General features: G+C 46.3%; 1 protein-coding gene across 2 annotated transcripts; it reads left to right on the plus strand.

Moving 5' to 3' along the window:
* Positions 1-5,137: 5,137 nt before the first annotated feature.
* LOC134488875 (zinc finger protein 883-like) lies at positions 5,138-20,631 on the plus strand. 2 transcript variants are annotated; one of them, XM_063291210.1, is made up of 4 exons: positions 5,138-5,291; positions 5,809-5,881; positions 17,432-17,557; positions 18,486-20,631. In XM_063291210.1, exons 3-4 carry the CDS (start codon positions 17,545-17,547, stop codon positions 20,444-20,446), a joined length of 1,974 nt encoding a protein of 657 aa, XP_063147280.1. In that variant the 5' UTR covers positions 5,138-5,291; positions 5,809-5,881; positions 17,432-17,544; the 3' UTR covers positions 20,447-20,631. The 2 variants fall into 2 exon arrangements, with proteins under 2 accessions (XP_063147280.1, XP_063147281.1); XM_063291211.1 differs by lacking the exon at positions 5,138-5,291 and having other exon boundaries at positions 5,543-5,881.
* Positions 20,632-20,902: the final 271 nt, after the last annotated feature.

The raw sequence follows: 20,902 nt of genomic DNA on the forward strand, positions 1-20,902 counted from the left end.
AGGCAAGCTGCAAATAAAGATTTCCCACTCAAACCTAATTTAAAACTACATCCCCTTGGTTAGTCCCCTTTCCCACAAAACCATGTCAGTCCCCCTCCCATCTAGATGGTATTCCTGGCATATCTCAACCTCACATCCTTGATGTGCTCCATAGCCATAATAAACCACTTTACACTCCAGCTTCACACACCCCTCACATCTGGCAACATGGGAGAATGAAATGATGGGAGATGCCCTGATAAGGGTTTCTGTGAAACCTTTGATCGGGGGATCTGACACTTTCCATAAAAAGACACAAAGGGGAGGACCTTGTAAGTGAAGGAAGCCTTAATGGAGCTTCTGGGTGATAAGTAGTCTTCTGTAAAAATCTGACACACTTGTCCCAGTAATGGTCTGACTCATGCATCAGTTGAAATGCAGAATCCAGATTTACTGAAGATGTGTACAGAATAGAGTAAAAAGCCACGACTAAAAGTCCCCGCTTAAACTACCTACTTAAAAGCAAACAGGCAGGCCAGAACCCCCCTTCACAGTCCTTCCCCACTTGCGCCAGCAGACCGGCATACCGTTCCCAGATGTCTTTGGTACGATCTTTGGTACGACCATTAGCCCAAAGGCCACACTTCCACACTCCTGTTGGAATCCCTCTCCCTCCTGGTGCTTGACATGCAGTGACTCGCACTGGCAGATGAACAGGATCAAACTATCATCATTCTTTGTGTTGGAAGTTCTGGCAAATCCAGCGTGCTTCATTTGCATGTGAATTAACATGTAAATTAAGTTGTCCCACAATGCAACTCTGAGGAAGCTATTTGTTGCCACTCCCACTTCCTCTTTTTCCTCTTCCTTCTTCTCCACCAGAAGCAAGCACAGAGATGTGTGCTGTTCTCCTCCATTCTGGGCACCATGTGATGGGCCTGGAATCCCCCTTTCTTCCATGCAGTTCTTGGCAGCTGTAGGGCTGAGAGTTTAGGGCAGAGCTAAGAATTTAGAAAGGAAAGAACAACAAGGGAACTTCATCTTTTCCACCAAGATGGATGTTACAGAACAACGAAGGATAAAGTCAGTAAGCTTCTTTTTACTTCTTAACCTAAGATGTCTAAGCATGCGATTCTTTATGCTTGGGAGGGCTGAATGTGTAAGATCAATAACCTGTGTTTCTCTGGCATGCTCATTGAAGCTATCTAAGATAATTTTCTTTTTCTCTACCAGCTTCTCAGCTGTGTTACAAGCTCTGCTCCATTTCAGTGGTTTTAGCAGGCCACTAAATTGGCTTCACTTTGATTGTGGATTCTGACACCTTCTCATCAAAGGATCCACGCAGAAGGGAAGCCACATACTTGCATGACATATTGAAGATAAAAACTTTTTTATTTTTTGTTTTTCAAAGTATAATGAAGATACAAAAAAGGAAATATAGAATAGATAGAAAGCAGAACTAAAGAAAAAAAAACTATAAAAGTGTCAATAGAGAGAGAAGAGAAATGGAAAGTGACTTCCGACTTTCCAACAGAGATAATAGATAAACTTACAAATCTAGTCTTTAAACTTTATGCCAGATTTTAAAATTTGAAGTTAGTGGATTGGGTACAAAATGAAAATACTATTGCTGAAGAACAGGCCAGATTTAGAGAGGAACGCCCAACACTAGACCATTGTTTGGTGCTTCACCATTTGGCAGAAAAATGTTCTCTCCCCCCTCCCCCGGTTCTCTTTTTGCAGCCTTTGTTGATTTTAAGTCAGCTTTTGATCTAATACCAAGGGAGAGACGGTGGGATAGTCAGACATTCCACGATCGACAAAAGGCTGCTGGCTCTTATTCAGTTGCTTTATTCAAACACCTCCCTGAAAATTAGATACACCCCCTGGGGACATCTATCTAAAGCAGTCCCATCTCACAGAGGTGTAAGACAGGGCTGCATCTTAGCTCCATTACTTTTCGGTTTGTCTCTGGATCCAATAGTTGAAGCGCTTGCTGCTCCAGCCCATCATCCACCTGTTCTTGCTGATTGTGCAATCCCAGCACTGCTGTACGCCGATGATGTAGTCATGATGTCTACTTCACAAGTGGGAATGAGAAGAGCACTTAGGGCACTAGCTTTATTCTGCACAGATCAAAAACTTTCAATAAATTATGAGAAAACTAAAGTCTCAGTTTTTGCCTGACACCATCATAAGATTCACAAATGGCAAATAAATGGGACTCCAATTGAAAGGTCTGCACCTATAAATACCTTGGCGTGCAGTTCCGTGCTTCCTTATCCTGGAACGCTCGTTTTCTGTACCGGGCAAGTGTTGCACAGCGTGCCGTGTCAGCTCTTACAAGATTCTACCACTCAAAAGGAGCCCATTATATTCCTGCAGCTTGCACGGTCTTCCAAGCTAAGGTAGTCCCTCAGCTTCTCTACCGCTCTCAGATCTGCTCCCTTGCTAAGCTCAATTCTATCGAAACCATTCAGAATAAGTTTATTAGAGCCATATTGATGGTACCAAAAAGTATCAAAAATGCCCTCCTACGGGTAGAAACAGGTACAGTTTCACTGGATGCCAGAGCATGGTTCCTCCTCCTTACCTTCTGGCTAAAGTTAATGCTGTTGCCTATAGGTTTAGCCCCATTAGTGTTTAGAGATCATTTTAAGTCATCGTGGCTAAAAAAAGCCTTAGACAAAATTAAATTGCTGGGCTTCTCTATGGGAAGTCTGTGCTCATTAGGATTTGATAATGCTAGAACTGCCCTGAAACAACGAATCTGGGATGTAGATCTCCAAACAAATTTAAGTAGCTGCTACGCCCCAATATCTGTCCTTTTCTTCTGGAAGGGTTCGTTCCAGCTTATTTATCAGCTTATTTAGTAGTAGTATTATTATTAATTTATTTATTTTTATCCCGCCTTTATTATTTTTATAAATAACTCAAGGCGGCAAACATACCTAATACTCTAACTAGTTACCTAGAACCCTAATTAGTTCGCACTGTAGATGTTGCCTAGCCTGGCAATGAAACGTCTGCAAGAAAACAACAAGGCTCAGAGAGCACCCAGGACTCCACAGACTAAGCTAGACCTTGCGTTTGGCAAAACAGTTGATGTTTCGATTCCCCATCTCTGTCTTTAGGAATCCCTGTTCAGCTCCCAGATTGCCTATCAAACTCTAGATAAACCCTAAATCAGATCAGATTTGGGGGCCTGGATGTTGGCTCACGCCATTCCCCCTTTACAGCTTTGTAGGTCTTGAGTTTCTTTTTGATTTTGTTGCTTTTCAAGAATTCCTCCTCCTCCTGTGTTTTTTCTGGATGCTAACTATACTCGCCCCCTTTTTTTCTTTCTCTTCCATCTTCAAATGTAGATTCAGGTTAAGAACTCCCTTTCTGGTTCTTTTTCCTTCAGCCTTTGTCCTATATGATTTCTTTCTTTCATACTTTATCAGGCTCACACAATTGTTCTTTAGTCAACTCTTCATAACATTGATCCCCCCTCTCTCATTCCTGTATTAAAATAGCTTTACATTCTCGCTTGAACAATTAGCGGCCACCTTTCTTCCCCGCTGCGCCTTTTCAAAGGATTCCACCTTACTCCACACTGCATTCCTCCACCATTCTGCATTTCCCGTGGTAATTTTTTCCAGAACTTGGTGTCTTTGAGCGCTATTCCCACTTAGGAATGTGAAAATCTGAGCCCAGGATCGGGCTTGGATTGGATAGGATTGCGGTCCAGTCCCATATACTTAGGAATCTCACCCAAATCAGAGAGTCTCTGCTTTAGAAGAACAATTCGAAGCATTCTTTATTTCTCTGATAGAAGCTTTCCTGAGTTAGAAAAGGAAATTATTGTAAACTGTCCAGAGTCCCCGTTTTGGAGGGAGATGGGCAGTGGGAAAATTTAATAAATAAAGATAAAAAAATACAGTTTCAACACTGCTGATTAACCTGGCTCCGGAGTTCCCCAACTTCATTCTACTTCCAAAGTTGTATTGTTGCAATAACTATAAAGTGGCTTCCCCTGTTCTCCATATTCTGGAGGGGCCATGGGCTTTCCAAGGCAGGAATCACAGGTCAGTTTTGTGAAAAATGGCTCAGATTCATGATAAAAAGATGTATTGAAAGGCAAGGTAAAGCTCATCTCCTGGTCATTACATGGAAATCTCCACAAGGTTTCCTTGGCTCCCACATGGAATTAGTTGGCCCTCAAAAATTCTGGGAAGTCCTTTTGATTTCCCAGTTCTGCCTTGGATTTCCTGGTGGTGTCCTATCCAAACCTGATCCTGTTTCACTTCAGAATCTATAGCAGGCGGGACAGATGCTGCCTTTTTCTGCAGCAAAGGGGAAGTGCAGAAAACAGAGCTAAACTTGCCCTAAGAGGTGATAAGCTCTGGGATTCAAACCGGAGACAGCCGGAGCAAGCGAAGGCAAGAGGTTTTTCAACAGGATTTCGTTGGGAAAGCGACTGCTACATATTCTCAACGCGGTGTGGGAAGTTCATGTTCTGGACAGAGTCCAAGCCTCGCCCCGCAGGCCCCTCGCCCGCAGTTCCTCCCCGGCGGCCCCCTCGGGCGTCCGCTCCGCTCCCCTTTCCTTCCTTCCCCGGACTAGAAGCAGCATCCGCCCGGGGGCGCCCTCTTGCCAAGCGCCGCCCGCTTTCCCGGTCGGCGGCAGGGACCGCCGGGAGCTCGGAGGACCTGGGCGGGGAGCGCCGAGGGGGCCTCTCTAGGAAGGCGCGCGCTCTCCTTGCAGGGTCCAAAGGCCTGGCGGAGGCCCTTCCGGGGAGGGCGGGGCGCGTCCACGAGTCGCGCGAGGGAGGGTCGCGCTCGCGGGGCTGCGGGGGGGGCGGGCGCGGAGCCTGCCCTGCTGATCCCGCGGAGCCTGAGCGGGGGGTCCGGGCGAGGGTCGGCCGCGGCGCCGGGCGAGGAGTCTCCTGCGGGGCTGAAGCCGCTGCCCGCAGCCCCCGAGCGGCTCCTGCGCCGGGCGTCCCGGGAGCGAGGCAGGGAGGGGCGCGGGCGACGGCTCGGCTCTGCCGGGCCCCCCTTCCCGCGGCTGCCCCCTTGCTGGGCTCCCGGCTCCCCTCCTGGGCAGCCCCTCCGGGGCGAGGGGAGCCCGGCCTGGCCGGGGCCGGAGCCGGAGCCGGAAGGCGGGTCCCGAAGGGCCGCTCCGGGGGACGCCCCGCTCCCCCAGTCCCGAAGGGTCCTCCCTTCCGCACCGCCGGATTATTTCTTGTTTTCGTTCTATGAAACGCTTCCACTCGGCCAAGGTTTCTGAAGAAGCGTCTTTGGAAAACGTTTGGAATTCACGTGTTTTGTGTGTGTATGACTTCTTCACGTGTTTTTCATCTTAACTTGTGAAGCAGGAGCATGAATAAGAACAGTAATAGTTTATTCCATTTATACATGAGTGAGACTGACAGCGACTCTGGGCGGTTTAAAAGATTTAAAAACAAGGAAGCCACAGGAGGCAGAGATAAGAAACCGGAATGGAAACAAAGAAAAGGAAAGGGGCTTTGGGGTCCTGAGGGCCCTTTGAATTGCCAGCAGGGCCAGCAGGGTGGGGGCCATTTGAATCGGGGGGGGGGGCTCTTCTGTCCTTCTACATCTCCAAATAAGGTTGCTTTTTCAATGAAGGGAAATCTTTGGATTTCTTTCTGCATCTCAGCAGAGAGAATAAATGAACTCCCAAGAGGCAGAAGGAAAGGCCCCGTGAAATGCTCCATCTTGGGGCACTCCTAAGGTTGCTCCGTCAGTAACACATTTCTCCTTGTGGAGATTATTCTACCAGCCCTTCTGATCATTTCCTGGGGAATTTTCTCTGGTGCTGTTTCAGGTCCAGGAGCCTTTGTGTTAAGCTGCTCTTTGGGGGCATCGCTCGGGAGGATCATCTCAGAAGAGATCAGCAGGTAAGGTTCCATCCGAGGCCCTTGGATCCTCGGGATTGACTTGCCCGAGTTCCTTTCATTGGTGAATTTCTTTTCAGTTTTTCATTTAGTCTGTTTTGATATAACTGCTCCAGAAAGTCTTGAGGCAGTGCGCAATTAAAAAGTAATCAGCCTTTCTGGTGGGCTGTCCCAAAGGGTAAGTCCTACTGAGGAAAGGTTTTGCTGTTGCCCCTGATTATCTGACAGGGAGTGGGAATGCTCAGCACACCTCCACGGGATATGGGGTGGGATTTGCTTGAAGGCATCTGGGAGTGAAGCTAAACAGGGTTTTATGGCATAAATTCACCCCTTCAGACTGCATCCTGATCCCTCTGGGAATCAGCAGAGGACCGTAAGGTTTAAAACATTACTGCACAGTACTCTGTTGAGGATGTAACGAGGGTACGAATCGCTGAGCGCAGGGTTTCGCTCCTGAGAAGAGTCCCGACGAGCCCACCAGCTAAGGCTGGGCGAGGATCCCTTAGCTAGAGACACTGCCTCCCTATCGGACAAGAGTCATGACTTAGGAGAACCCACCACTCTCGTACCTGCTGTTTGAGGGGGGGGTCGTTTCTGAACTGGTGGTGCATTTATTTCCAGAGGTGGCAGTGGACACCGAAACACAGGACAGTGGAGGCGTTTGGGCTTTTAACTATATACAGTTATTTACAGCAGGTATTTACAACAGGGCTAAGCATCACAGTCCTGGGGTCAGGTTTTCACCCAGTTCTCTCACCCAGTGACTTCCCGCCTCCTCTCTGACTCCCCTGGAGAGAAAAGGACTGGGATTACTGTAGCTTGCTCAGCATGGCTTGAGCTTCTCCAGCGCAGTTAAACATCTTCTGCTTCTCTGCTTGGGGAAGAACCAGTTCTGTCCAGTTTTTACCCCCAAACCTGCCTGTTTTTTTTCCTCCATACCAGCAGCCATCTCCCTCTGCTCCCCCCAAGGTCCTGGGGGTAGCCGCCATCTGCAGCCAGCTGGGTCCCTCCTTCCTGTCCTTGGGCCTTACGTGGAGCTCTCGTCCCTCTGGGTCTTCACTTCCCTTTTCCTAGGGAAGCCCTGCTGTCCCGTTCTCCTCCTCTTCTGCAGACTCCACTTCTCTCTCCAACTTTGTTCCAGCCTTTCTCTCCAGCTAATCCATTCACTCTGACTGCAGTCTTTCACTTTCCGCTCCTCCTCTCTCTCTTTCTCCCCAATTTTTGGTTAGGACGGCGGTATGTCCCACAGCCACTGAGGAGGAGGGTGTCCCCCCAGGGCTCGAGTCCCCATCACCTACAGACCTTGCTGCACCAAAGGGACTACTGACTCCAAATCTCCCCACACAGCCCTGTCTAGCATCCAGGTCAGCTCATCAGGCCTAATGATAGCTTACCTGCCCCTCAAGGCCAAGAGTGAGCTTCTTTCTCTCTCTTTCACTCAACCCAGTGCTGGTTTATTCCAGCAGAAAAGCAGCCATGCCAGGCCACTAAAACCCATTTGCCACAGTGTGTCACTCCTTAATCCAGAGACACCGCTGGGACTGGCAAAGAGCCACGTGGTTTCTGGCAAACAGCTCAGACTTACCGGCAGTTGAGCTCAGTTTGTTTGTTCCTATCCAAATCCTTATGGTATCCAGACCTAAGGAAGCTATTTCCACCGTATCGCTCGCCCAGCCTGGGATGGAAATATGCATCTGGGCATCATCGGCATCCTGCTGATATCTCAGCCCAAAGCGACAGATGGCTTCCCCTTTTGACTTCATATAAATGTTAAATAGCAAGAGAGACGGAGGGAAGAACCATGTGGCATCCCGTACTAGATCAACGAAAGGGGAGATCTCTCTTCCCCACCCTCTTTGCAACGAGGAACGACCCAGGCAGCTCAGAAGGCTTCCCGGATCAATGCCATTCCGTTTTTTACTTAGATCTCCCAAATCCAAGAATTGGTCCAAACAATACAAGCTTGCCAGCTATTACTTTCTACTGGCAGTTCTGATTGCAGTATTATTTTGACAATAAGCTGTAATTGATATGTGGTGCCTTCTGTTGCACAGAATCCCCTTTGCCAGGTTAGGCTGGTATGTCAAATATAAACCTACTTGGATGCGTGTTCTGTTGATGTCCAATTTATATTACTGTACTATACTCTAATGCAGAAGTTCCCAAATTTTTTTGGTTCGTGGCACTGTATTTCCATGAACTGTATGAGAGTGGTGTGAGTACATGTTAATGAAACCACAGTATTGTAATTGTTGATGTTATACAGATAAAATGGATTACAGTACTGTACTGCCCCTTTTTTTTACAGTGTGTATACAGTAATAGTAATAAAAGGGATGCGGTGGCGCTGCGGGTTAAACCGCTGAGCTGCTGAGCTTGCCGATCGGAAGGTCGGCGGTTCGAATCCGCGTGACGGGGTGAGTTCCTGTTGCTAGTCCCAGCTCCTGCCAACCTAGCAGTCCGAAAACATGCCAATGTGAGTAGATTAATAGGTACCGCTTCTGCGGGCAGGTAATGGTGTTCCGTTTAGTCATGCCAGCCACATGACCACGGAAGTGTCTATGGACAAACGCCGGCTCTTCGGCTTTGAAACGGAGATGAGCACCGCCCCCTAGAGTCGGACACGACTGGACTTAATGTCAAGGGAAACCTTTACCTTTACTGTACAGTAATAGTTGCATTTTTCCTAGACTATTACTGTATGTTTTTACAAGAGATTAATAGAACACTCTCTCACATCCAGAAGGCTCCTAAGGAACTTTTTCCCCTCCCTTTGGTATGAGAAAGATGTTTTTGTTGGAGTCAGTGAGATGACCAAATAGGATTGCAAGCAGTGTTTACATGGACTTAGCCCACCCTTGAATTGAACAGGACCTCTGAGGCATTCATACAGTACAGTGAGGAGAGTCTTAAATAACCACAGCAAGACTGTTTGAAACACTGTACAGTACTAGGGAACGTTATCCACTGAGCTCAGTCTGGCATGCATGTCAGTTGACATGTTTGAAACTGCAAATGAACAGCTTTGTGATTTCCATGTTGTTGTTAGTTGCCGTCAAGTTGTTTTCACCTCATGGCGACCCTGTGTATAACAGAACGAAATGCTGTTCGGTCTTGCGCCATGTGCCCGACTGTTCCAATGTTTGCATCCATTGTTGCGGTAATTGTATCAACGTATTGCACTGCAGCGAACAACAGAAAAATGAAGAGTCCCCTAAGGAGGATGAGTGGCCCCCAAAGTTAAAAAGCACAATTGTACAGTACTGTACTAAGAAACTCTGCAGTTGCAATCCTGGGCTATGCCAAGAAGTAAGATCCATAATGGCTGGAAATTCTAGCACTTGGAAGACTTCTCTGGGTGCACCAGGATGGAGAAGGCTGATCTGAACAGTTCAGAAGACTTTTCCCCCTTAAACCATCTTTAATTCTGTTATCCTTCAGTGAACTGAGCAACATTTTTCACTTTATAAAACATTTTAATAACAATAATAACTTACATAACAAAATAAGAATTCTTAATACAGGTATTAATAGTATAGGCATAATATTTATTTCTTCAGCAAAGGATTGTTACCTTGTCGTGGTGCTGGAGCTTGAGCACCTCAATGATGCCATGAGCTAAACCGTGAAGGGCCACCCAAGACGGGAAGGTCATGACAGAGAGGTCAGACTAAATGCGATCCCTGGGGAAGGTAATGGCAACCCACCCCAGTATTCTTGCCGTGAAAACTAAATGGATCAGTACAACCAGAGATATGTCAGTATACCATCGGAAGATGAGACCCCCAGGTCGGAAGATGGTCAAAATGCTACTGGGGAGGAACAGAGGATGAGTTCAACTAGCCCCAGACGTGATGACGCAGCTAGCTCAAAGCCGAAAGGACGGTTAGTGGCCGACGGTGCTGGTGGTGAACGGTGAATCCGATGTTCTAAGGATCAACATGCCATTGGAATCTGGAATGTAAGATCTATGAGCCAGGGCAAATTGGATGTGGTTATTGGTGAGATGTCAAGATTAAAGATAGACATTTTGGGAGTCAGTGAACTGAAATGGGCTGGAATGGGCCACTTCACATCAAATGACCACCAGATCTACTACTGTGGACAAGAGGACCACAGAAGAAATGGAGTAGCCTTCATAATTAATAGTAAAGTGGCTAAAGCAGTGCTTGGATACAACCCAAAAAACGACAGAATGATCTCAATTCGAATTCAGGGCAAGCCATCTAACATCACAGTGATCCAAATATACGCCCCAACCACAGATGCTGAAGAAGCTGAAGTAGAGCAGTTCTATGAGGATCTGCAGCACCTACTGGACAACACGCCTAAAAGAGATGTTATTTTCATCACGGGAGACTGGAATGCTAAGGTGGGCAGTCAAATGACACCTGGAATTACAGGTAAGCATGGCCTGGGAGAACAAAATGAAGCAGGACATAGGCTGATAGAATTTTGCCAAGACAACTCACTCTGCATAACAAACACTCTCTTCCAACAACCTAAGAGACGGCTGTATACATGGACTTCACCAGATGGACAACACCAAAATCAGATTGACTACATCCTTTGCAGCCAAAGGTGGCAGACATCTATACAGTCGGTAAAAACGAGACCTGGAGCTGACTGTAGTTCTGATCACGAACTTCTTCTTGCACAATTTAGGATCAGACTAAAGAGATTAGGGAAGACCCACAGATCAGCTAGATATGAGCTCACTAATATCCCTCAGGAATATGCAGTGGAGGTAAAGAATCGATTTAAGGGACTGGACTTAGTAGATAGGGTCCTGGAAGAACTCTGGACAGAAGTTTGCAACATTGTTCAGGAGGCGGCAACAAAATACATCCCAAAGAAAGAGAAAACCAAGAAGGCAAAGTGGCTGTCTGCTGAGACACTAGAAGTAGCCCAAGAAAGAAGGAAAGCAAAAGGCAACAGTGATAGGGGCAGATATGCCCAATTAAATGCAAAATTCCAGAGGTTAGCCAGAAGAGATAAGGAATTATTTTTAAGCAAGCAATGCGCGGAAGTGGAAGAAGACAATAGAATAGGAAGGACAAGAGACCTCTTCCAGAAAATTAGAAACATTGGAGGTAAATTCCAGGCCAAAATGGGTATGATCAAAAACAAAGATGGCAAGGACCTAACAGAAGAAGATCAAGAAAAGGTGGCAAGAATATACGGAAGATCTGTATAGGAAGGATAACAATATCGGGGATAGCTTTGATGGTGTGGTCAGTGAGCTAGAGCCAGACATCCTGAAGAGTGAGGTTGAATGGGCCTTAAGAAGCATTGCTAATAACAAGGCAGCAGGAGACGACGGCATCCCAGCTGAACTGTTCAAAATCTTGCGAGATGATGCTGTCAAGGTAACGCATGCTATATGCCAGCAAATTTGGAAAACACAAGAATGGCCATCAGATTGGAAAAAATCAACTTATATCCCCATACCAAAAAAGGGAAACACTAAAGAATGTTCAAACTATCGAACAGTGGCACTCATTTCACATGCCAGTAAGGTAATGCTCAAGATCCTGCAAGGTAGACTTCAGCAGTTCATGGAGCGAGAATTGCCAGATGTACAGGCTGGGTTTAGAAAAGGCAGAGGAACTAGAGACCAAATTGCCAATATCCGCTGGATAATGGAAAAAGCCAGGGAGTTTCAGAAAAACATCTATTTCTGTTTTATTGACTATTCTAAAGCCTTTGACTGTGTGGACCATAACTGTCATGCGCTGCCTACCTCTGAATAACGTTCAGACGCTGGTTTGCAAAGCAGGTTCCGGTTTATTTCAGGTTAGGTACAACGTTGGTAGAAAAAAGCTGAGAGTGACAGGAGCGCGCCGGTGCGGGGTTTAAATACCCCGCGCCGGTCAGCGCCCCCTCGCTCTCGGTCACGTCACCCCCCTTTGTCCCATGCGTTGCCCTGCCATTGGTTGAGGGTTTCCGGGATCGCCCATCCTCAGGTTTCCATTCTTCTGCTGATTGCTTTCAGCTGGGCGATCCCCGTTGTATTGCCGCTGATGGCTTGGGTGGCTCCGTGATTCGTTTAGCTATTGTTTGTTAGCCGTTAGTCGTTGTGGGTTGATGGCTACTTAACTTGTGCCCCTTCACTTATTTCCTTGTCATTGTCATGAGTGCCATTGCGCTGATGACTTTAGCTCAACGGCACTCATGACAATAACAAATTGTGGCAAGTTCTTAGTGGTATGGGGATACCAAGTCATCTTGTATGCCTCCTGAAGAATCTGTATAACGACCAAGTAGCAACAGTAAGAACAGACCACGGAACAACGGACTGGTTTAAGATTGGGAAAGGAGTACGGCAGGGCTGTATACTCTCACCCTACCTATTCAACTTGTATGCAGAACACATCATGCGACAAGCTGGTCTTGAGGAATCCAAGGCTGGAGTTAAAATCTCTGGAAGAAACATTAACAATCTCAGATATGCAGATGATACCACTTTGATGGCTGAAAGTGAAGAGGAACTGAGGAGCCTTATGATGAAGGTGAAAGAAGAAAGTGCAAAAGCTGGCTTGCAGCTAAACCTCAAAAAAACCAAGATTATGGCAACCAGCTTGATTGATAACTGGCAAATAGAGGGAGAAAATGTAGAAGCAGTGAAAGACTTTGTATTCCTAGGTGCAAAGATTACTGCAGATGCTGACTGCAGTCAGGAAATCAGAAGACGCTTAATCCTTGGGAGAAGAGCAATGACAAATCTCGATAAAATAGTTAAGAGCAGAGACATCACACTGACAACAAAGGCCCGCATAGTTAAAGCAATGGTGTTCCCTGTAGTAACATATGGCTGCGAGAGCTGGACCATAAGGAAGGCTGAGAGAAGGAAGATCGATGCTTTTGAACTGTGGTGTTGGAGGAAAATTCTGAGAGTGCCTTGGACTGCAAGAAGATCAAACCAGTCCATCCTCCAGGAAATAAAGCCAGACTGCTCACTTGAGGGAATGATATTAAAGGCAAAACTGAAATACTTTGGCCACATAATGAGAAGACAGGACACCCTGGAGAAGATGCTGATGCTAGGGAGAGTGGAAGGCAAAAGGAAGAGGGGCCGACCAAGGGCAAGATGGATGGATGATATTCTAGAGGTGACGGACTCGTCCCTGGGGGAGCTGGGGATGTTGACGACCGACAGGAAGCTCTGGCGTGGGCTGGTCCATGAAGTCACGAAGAGTCGGAAGCGACTAAACGAATAAACAACAACAAGCAACAGTAAGGACAGACCACAGAACAACGGACTGGTTTAAGATTGGGAAAGGAGTACGGCAGGGCTGTATACTCTCACCCTACCTATTCAACTTGTACGCAGAACACATCATGCGACATGCTGGGCTTGAGGAATCCAAGGCTGGAGTTAAAATCACTGGAAGAAACATTAACAATCTCAGATATGCAGATGATACCACTTTGATGGCTGAAAGCGAAGAGGAACTGAGGAGCCTTATGATGAAGGTGAAAGAAGAAAGTGCAAAAGCAGGCTTGCAACTAAACCTCAAAAAAACCAAGATTATGGCAACGAGCTTGATTGATCACTGGCAAATAGAGGGAGAAAATGTAGAAGGAGTGAAAGACTTTGTATTTCTAGGTGCGAAGATTACTGCAGATGCTGACTGCAGTCAGGAAATCAGAAGACGCTTAATCCTTGGGAGAAGAGCAATGACCAATCTCGATAAAATAGTTAAGAGCAGAGACATGACACTGACAACAAAGGTCTGCATTGTTAAAGCAATGGTGTTCCCCGTAGTAACATATGGCTGCGAGAGCTGGACCATAAGGAAGGCTGAGAGAAGGAAGATCGATGCTTTTGAACTGTGGTGTTGGAGGAAAATTCTGAGAGTGCCTTGGACTGCCAGAAGATCAAACCAGTCCATCCTCCAGGAAATAAAGCCAGACTGCTCACTTGAGGGAATGATATTCAAGGCAAAACTGAAATACTTTGGCCACATAATGAGAAGACAGGACACCCTGGAGAAGATGCTGATGCTAGGGAGAGTGGAGGGCAAAAGGAAGAGGGGCCGACCAAGGGCAAGGTGGATGGATGATATTCTAGAGGTGACGGACTTGTCCCTGGGGGAGCTGGGGGTGTTGACGACTGACAGGAAGCTCTGGCGTGGGCTGGTCCATGAAGTCATGAAGAGTCGGAAGCGACTGAATGAATAAACAACAACATTTATCTATCTATCTATCTATCTATCTATCTATCTATCTATCTATCTATCTATATCTATATCTATATCTATATCTATCTATCTATCTATCTATCTATCTATCTATCTATCTATCTCTATCTATCTATCCATCTATCTATCTCTATCTATCTATCTCTATCTCTATCTATCTATCTATCTATCTCTATCTCTATCTCTATCTCTCTATCTCTATCTATCTATCTATCTATCTATCTATCTATCTATCATCTATCGATCTATCTATCTATCATCTATCTATCTATCTATCTATCTATCTATCTATCTATCTATCTATCTATCTATCTAATTTATCACTGCCCATCTCCCAAAAGGGACTCTGGGCGGTTTACAATAAAACATGAATAAAAATATAAAACTGTAAAACAGCATAATACACATAAAATAAATATGACAAAAACCCTGATGGCTGGAAGCTCTCTGTGATTGGCAAGCAGAGCAGGGTCCTTCTAAGAAACTAACCATCCACAGGAATGGCTACTCTCTCTCCCGCCCCAGGCATAATTACAGAACCAGGTCTTTAGCTGTTTCCTAAAGTCCAGGAGGGAGGGAGCCAATCTCACTTCCGGGGGAAGGATATTCCAAAGAGCAGGGGCTGTTGCAGAGAAGGCCCGCCTCCTGGACCCCACCAGATGGAATTCTCTTGCAGACCGGATCCATAGCATGCCCTCTCTGCATGACCAGGTGGGACGGGTTGATGCGATGGGGAGGAGACGGTCCCTTAGGTAACCTGGACCCGTGCCATGTAAGGCTTTAAAGGTGATAACCAACAGCTTGAATTGGACCCGGAAGCAGACTGGCAACCAGTGCAGCTCGCGGACCAACGGGATGACATGTGCTGATCTTGGGAAACCCAAGATCGCCCGCACAGCTGCATTTTGCACCAGCTGTAGCTTCCAGATACTCTTCAATATTGCATTACACTACAAAAATAAAGTGCAGAATCAGATTTTACCAGTGCCTCTGTGTAAACATACAGTAAGGTTAGTGTTTTCCTGCGGCATGACTACAGGTGGTGTTGGATAGGCTGGATCATCTGGGTCTTCTGTTCCTGTGGATGGGGAGGGAAATACAACTGAGGAAGGAGTAACTTTCTTAAAGAACCCAGCAAGTGTGTGGTTTGCACAGTTGTTTTCTGTTTTTCTTCCTATACCTCACAGTAACACTTTGTGATCTCATCACTTTCCCTACATACTTTTCCAACAGGTTGCACATTTGGATCTATGCTGTCCAAAAACAAAGTTTTGTTCATGCTTGAGAAAAAACCAGACAGTGCTTTCAGAGTTAACTTTTGGGGCTGAACTGCTACATGTTCTCCTTCGAAATCTTCCTCTTCCTCTTCTCCCCCCTCTCCCAGACAACCCCTCGTCCTCCCAATTCCCCTTGCAACTCTATTAAATCTTTGTTTGAAAGCTCTTCCTCACGTAGGCTATCAAAGGTTTCACATCCTCGGCATCAACCTCTAAATCAAGGGATGTCGCGAGTGACAAAACGTCCTGATTTATTTCTTGCAAATCTTCATTGTGGTCAGAACCTTCACAGTTATTTACAAGAACAGCAAAACGTGTTAAACAGTTTTCCCGAATGGATTTTGCAGTCCCATCCCGCCATGCCGCTGCAACATTTGTGATGCAGTGGAGGATGTTGTAGCCTTTCCAAAAGTCCTGTGATGTTGCTCCCTCACTCTCCATTGCAGCTATGGCTTTGGCAAACATGTGCAAGTAGTAGGCCTTTGAGTTGCAACGGCTCCCTGGTCCATCGGCTGTAGGAGAGGGGTGGTGTTTTCGGGGAGATAGACTACCTGTAGACCTGGCTGGAGATTGCTGAGATGCGGGGGATGTCCAGGTGCATTGTCAAGGAGCAGGAGAATCTTGAAAGGCATTCTGTTCTCCAAGCAATATGTCTTCACTTGGGATCCAAAACAACTCATAAACCAATCGTCGAAGAGGACTTGCGTCATCCAAGCCTTTTGATTGGATGGGTAATAAACAGAATGCGCTTGCTGATGTTTTTGAACGCACGGGGTTCTCTGTTTTGTGGATCAGCAGCGGCTTCAGCTCGAATCCAGCCACATTTCCGCCCAACAACAAGGTTATTCTGTCCTTGAACGCTTTACATCCAGACGTTGCTTTGGCCTCTCTGCGTATGGAGGTCCACTCTGGCATTTTCTTCCAAAACAGCCCAGTTTCCTCTGCACTGGAGATCTGTTCAGGCAAATAGTTGCGGTATGCTGTGATGTCATCGAGTTCATGGGAAAAATGTTGGGCAGCTTCAACAACACTTGTGACTTCACCTGATGTGTGTATGTTGTGATAATTAACTCTTTGCTGAAACCACATAAACCAGCCACAGCTGGCAGTGAATATCTCAGTGCAGCCTCACCTGCTCTTTCCTTCAGTGTTGTGAAAATGCTGCGTGCCTTAGCCTGAATGAGAAGGCGGCTTATTGGAATCCTCTTTGGGATTTGATCCTCAATCCAAAGTGCAAGCAGTTTTTCTGTTCGTGGATGAGCCCTGTCTGGTGTCTTGTTATAACGGCATCCGTTCCCGGTGCTCCTTTAACCGCCTCTCTGATCCTTTCCTTATCCTTCAGGATAGTGGAGATGGTGGATGGGCCAGCCCACCTTCCAGCTCAATAATGCTCACCTTCTTCCCCTTGTCATGCCCTTTGATGATCTTCATCTTCAAATCCAGATTGATGGTTTTTCTTTACTTCTTTCCCCCTTGCTTGGCTGAAGTGGAGCTCAGCCTCTTTCCCTTCGAAGACATCACCAGCCAGACTAGTAAGAGATGATTGCAAAGTGCTGTCCTGTAGATAGGCTTGTTCCGAACAATTTATCTTCAGTGTTGAGGGGGCAGTACTGCAGAGTAGGGCAAGAATGTGTTTTTCGTGTCTGCCAAAAATTTCTTTCCCTGGACAAAAGCACATGAATGGTCTGAAGTGGCTGAATCTTGGCCACGTGATTGCAGAGGCCTCGCAGGGGTTGCAATTTTGGGGCACAGTCGCAACTCTACTTTTGGGGTGCCGTTGTTACTTGAAACACATTAAGCAAATGGTCGTAAGTCGAGGACCACCTGCATGGGTTTCTTGTTCCCTCAGAATAAGTCAAGCCAATAAAGCATTATTCCAGATGTATTTTTAGCTGAAGGCTTTGCACGTTAAGTTTTTAGGACATTTCTCCAGAGAAGATGCTTATCCGCCCTACTTGGAAAGTCTGCTGATGGGGCTTATTCATTAAGAAGAGGATTTGCAGAGTTTATTGAACTGTTCATTAACAGGAATGTTCATGGAATATGGTGTTCTTTTCTTTTTCCCATTTCAGGATTCAGTACCGCTTGAGGATGTAGCTGTATTTTTGTCTTTGGAGGGATGGGGTCTGCTAGATTTTGAGCGAAAAGCCCTGTATCGAGAGGTCGTGGTGGAAATGCAAGGAATATGGTCTCCTTAGGTAAGGGATCCTTTCCTCTGGGCTGAAACAGTGGTGGGAGTGAGCAGCTGCTCTATTTCTCAGAGGAAAGGCTAGTCTGTTCATTTTGTACGGTGGAGGAGAGTGTCCTTATCTGCATTTCTACTCCTACTAGGAGTGGGAGCAGAAAGAGGAGGGGGCTCCTCCCATGCAGTGTCTCATCCTAGCCGGTTTCTGATCCTGCTTGTCCCACTTCATAGATGGCCTTAGGAGTTGCTTTCATTTTTTTGTTTTTCTGTCTATAACGATGGCACTTAGAAGCCCCAGTCGTCCACAGGGTTTATCACAAGGCTGTGACTGCTAGTGAAGTGGGCTGTCTGATTGGCCGGGTTCTGCAGAAATGGGACCTTCCACCCAGGTGGCTCTCCCTCCCATTTTCTCCAAGGCCTCCCTTTTGTAAGTGTTGCCTGGTAATGCAGGGACAACTAAGGGAGAATGAGCATGCCCAGACGGAGAACCTGTTTTTCAAGGGAGAGCTTCCTCAGGTAGAGGAGGCAGAACCTCGGTTAGGATACCCACGTCCATCGGCGCTTCCACCTTCTCAGACTGAAATTTAATGAACCTTTTCTCCCTCATCAAGTCCATTACTGAGCAGAGGCAGCTTTCAAGAGTCCCTCCTGCTTCCTTGGAACTGAATCAGGAGGAGCAGTAGAGCTGAGGGTGCCCCACCCTGAGACTCTACAGGATCTTCTCCAAAGGTTTCAGGTTTGCCTCCTGCAGCATGGAGGACAAAAGGGACCCCAGTGTCAGCCCTTACATCAACTGGATACCAAGCGTAGCGCCATGTTTTGACATGGGAGCTTGGGGGAAGTTTTGATACTGTTGAAAGAAGAGATGCAACAATAATGCTTGATCCCTTTTGCACCTCAGCTGGTGTCAAGTTTTCCTTCTTTCTTTTTCTTGCAAGCAGGTGATAGATGGGAGATGGAGGATTCCGGCCAAGAGGCGGCAGCACCTTTGCCAACAGCCGGAAAGGAGGTTGCGGAAAGGATGTTTGGAAAGCAAAGTCCTGAGGAAAACCAGTTAAAGGAGGAACTGGGGAAATGCTGTACTTTACCATGTGCAGATATCAATGTCTTCTTGGCCAGAGAGGATCACCAAGAAAAAGGAGCGTGTCCAGGGTGTGGAAAAATACTCAGAGAGGAATCGGGATTATGCGACTGTTGCAGAAGCCACTCTGCAGAGAAACAAACTGAAAGCGGGAAATGCTCCAGAAGGACCTTTCCTCTTACTTTACGTCAGGGGCTACAAGAAGGAGGGAAACCGTATAAATGCACGGAGTGTGCAGAAGGCTTCAGTACAAGTGGTTCCCTTACGTCTCATAAAAAGATTCACAAAGCAGGGGAGCCATACAAATGCCTGGAATGTGGGAAGAACTTCAGTCAGAAAAGTCACTTTAACTCACATAGGAGGGTCCACAAAGGGAAGGAGCAGTATCAGTGCATCAAGTGTGGAAAGAGCTTCAGAAGCAGTGGCTCCCTTATTTCCCATCAAAGCATCCACAGCGAGGCGAAGTTATCTCCATGCAGGGAGGGTAGAAAGAGGCTTACTCAGAGCAATGGACTGAATTCCCAGAGAAAAAGCCACACTGGGAATAAATCATGTAAGTGCCTGGAGTGTGGGAAGAGCTTCAGCCATGGAAGTAAGCTAACTTACCATAATAGGATCCATACGGGGGAAAAGCCATATCAATGTATGGTATGTGGAAAGAGCTTCAGTCAAAAAGGTAATTTCAATTTGCATAAGAGGGTCCACACAGGAGAGGAGCCATATAAATGCATGGAGTGTGGAAAGTGCTTCAGGATGCCTGGTTCCCTTACTTGCCATAAGAGGATTCACACGGGGGAGAAACCATATGAATGCCTGGAGTGTGGAAAGAGCTTTAGTAGAAGCAGTACCCTAACTTTCCATACCAGGATCCATAAAGGGGAGAAACCATATAAATGCCTGCAGTGTGGAAAATGCTTCAGTCAAAAAGTTCATCTTAATTCACATGAGAGGACCCACACAGGAGAAAAACCGTATAAATGCCCAGAGTGTGGGAAATGCTTCGGTAATGCACGTAACCTTATTTTTCATCACAGAATTCACACAGGGGAGAAACCATATGAATGCCTGGAATGTGGAAAGTGCTTCAGGCACTCCAGTTCCTTTTTTTCCCATAACAGAATCCACACTGGGGAGAAACCATATAAATGCCTGGAGTGTGGAAAGAACTTCCATAAGAACAGTCACCTTACTTCCCATCAAAGGATTCACACTGGTGAGAAGCCATATCAATGCATGGAGTGTGGAAAGAGCTTCAGTCAAACAAGTCACCTTAATACCCATAAAAGGATCCACACAGGGGAAAAGCCGTATAAATGCACTGAGTGTGGAAAACACTTCACTGAATCAGGTGCCCTCACTAAGCATAAAAGGATCCACACTGGGGAGAAACCATATGAATGCACAGTGTGTGGAAAGTGCTTCAGTCAAAAAACTGATTATACTGTACATAACAGAATCCACACTGGGGAGAAACCGTATCAATGCATGGAGTGTGGAAAGAGCTTCAGTGACTCTCGTGAGCTGACTTCCCATAAAAGGATCCACACTGGGGAGAAACCATATAAATGTGCAGTGTGTGGAAAGAGCTGTAGGACATCCAGTGACCTTACTCGCCACAAGCGGACCCACACGGGGGAGAAGCCATTTCAGTGCAGTGAGTGTGGAAAGTGCTTTGGTCATAATAGTGCACTTTTTTCCCATAGAAGGATTCACTCAGGAGAGAAACCTTTTAAGTGCATGGAGTGTGGAAAGTGCTATAGTCATAGCAGTCATCTTAATTCACATATGAGGATCCACACAGGTGAGAAACCACGTAAATGAATTGAAGGTCGAAATGCATTTCGTCACAATCAGTCACACAGTATCCGTAGGAGGATTCACTCAGAGATGAAACCAAGAAATGCATCAGGTGTGGAAAGAGATTTATTCAAAATATTTCCCTTATTTTTCCTGTAAAAGGATATGCTCACTGGAGAAACCCCGTAAATGTCTCAAGGTTGTAAAGTACTTTGGTGACTCTTGTTCACTTATTCCCATAAAAGGATTTATATGGTTTCTTCCAAGTAAATATGCTGAGTGTGGAAAGTGTTTCTGAAGCAGAGGGAACCTTACTGTCAGCACCTGATCATTCGAGCATTCACACATACACAGTCAGGAGGCTGGGTTTCCTTTAACTGTTTTAATGAAGCATAATGAATGCTACAGAAGGCAAGCTGCGAATAAAGATTTCCTGCTCAAACCTAATTTAAAACTACATCCGCTTGGTTAGTCCCCTTT

This window comes from Candoia aspera, chromosome 2 (assembly GCF_035149785.1).
Source record: "Candoia aspera isolate rCanAsp1 chromosome 2, rCanAsp1.hap2, whole genome shotgun sequence".
NCBI classification, from domain to species: domain Eukaryota; kingdom Metazoa; phylum Chordata; class Lepidosauria; order Squamata; family Boidae; genus Candoia; species Candoia aspera.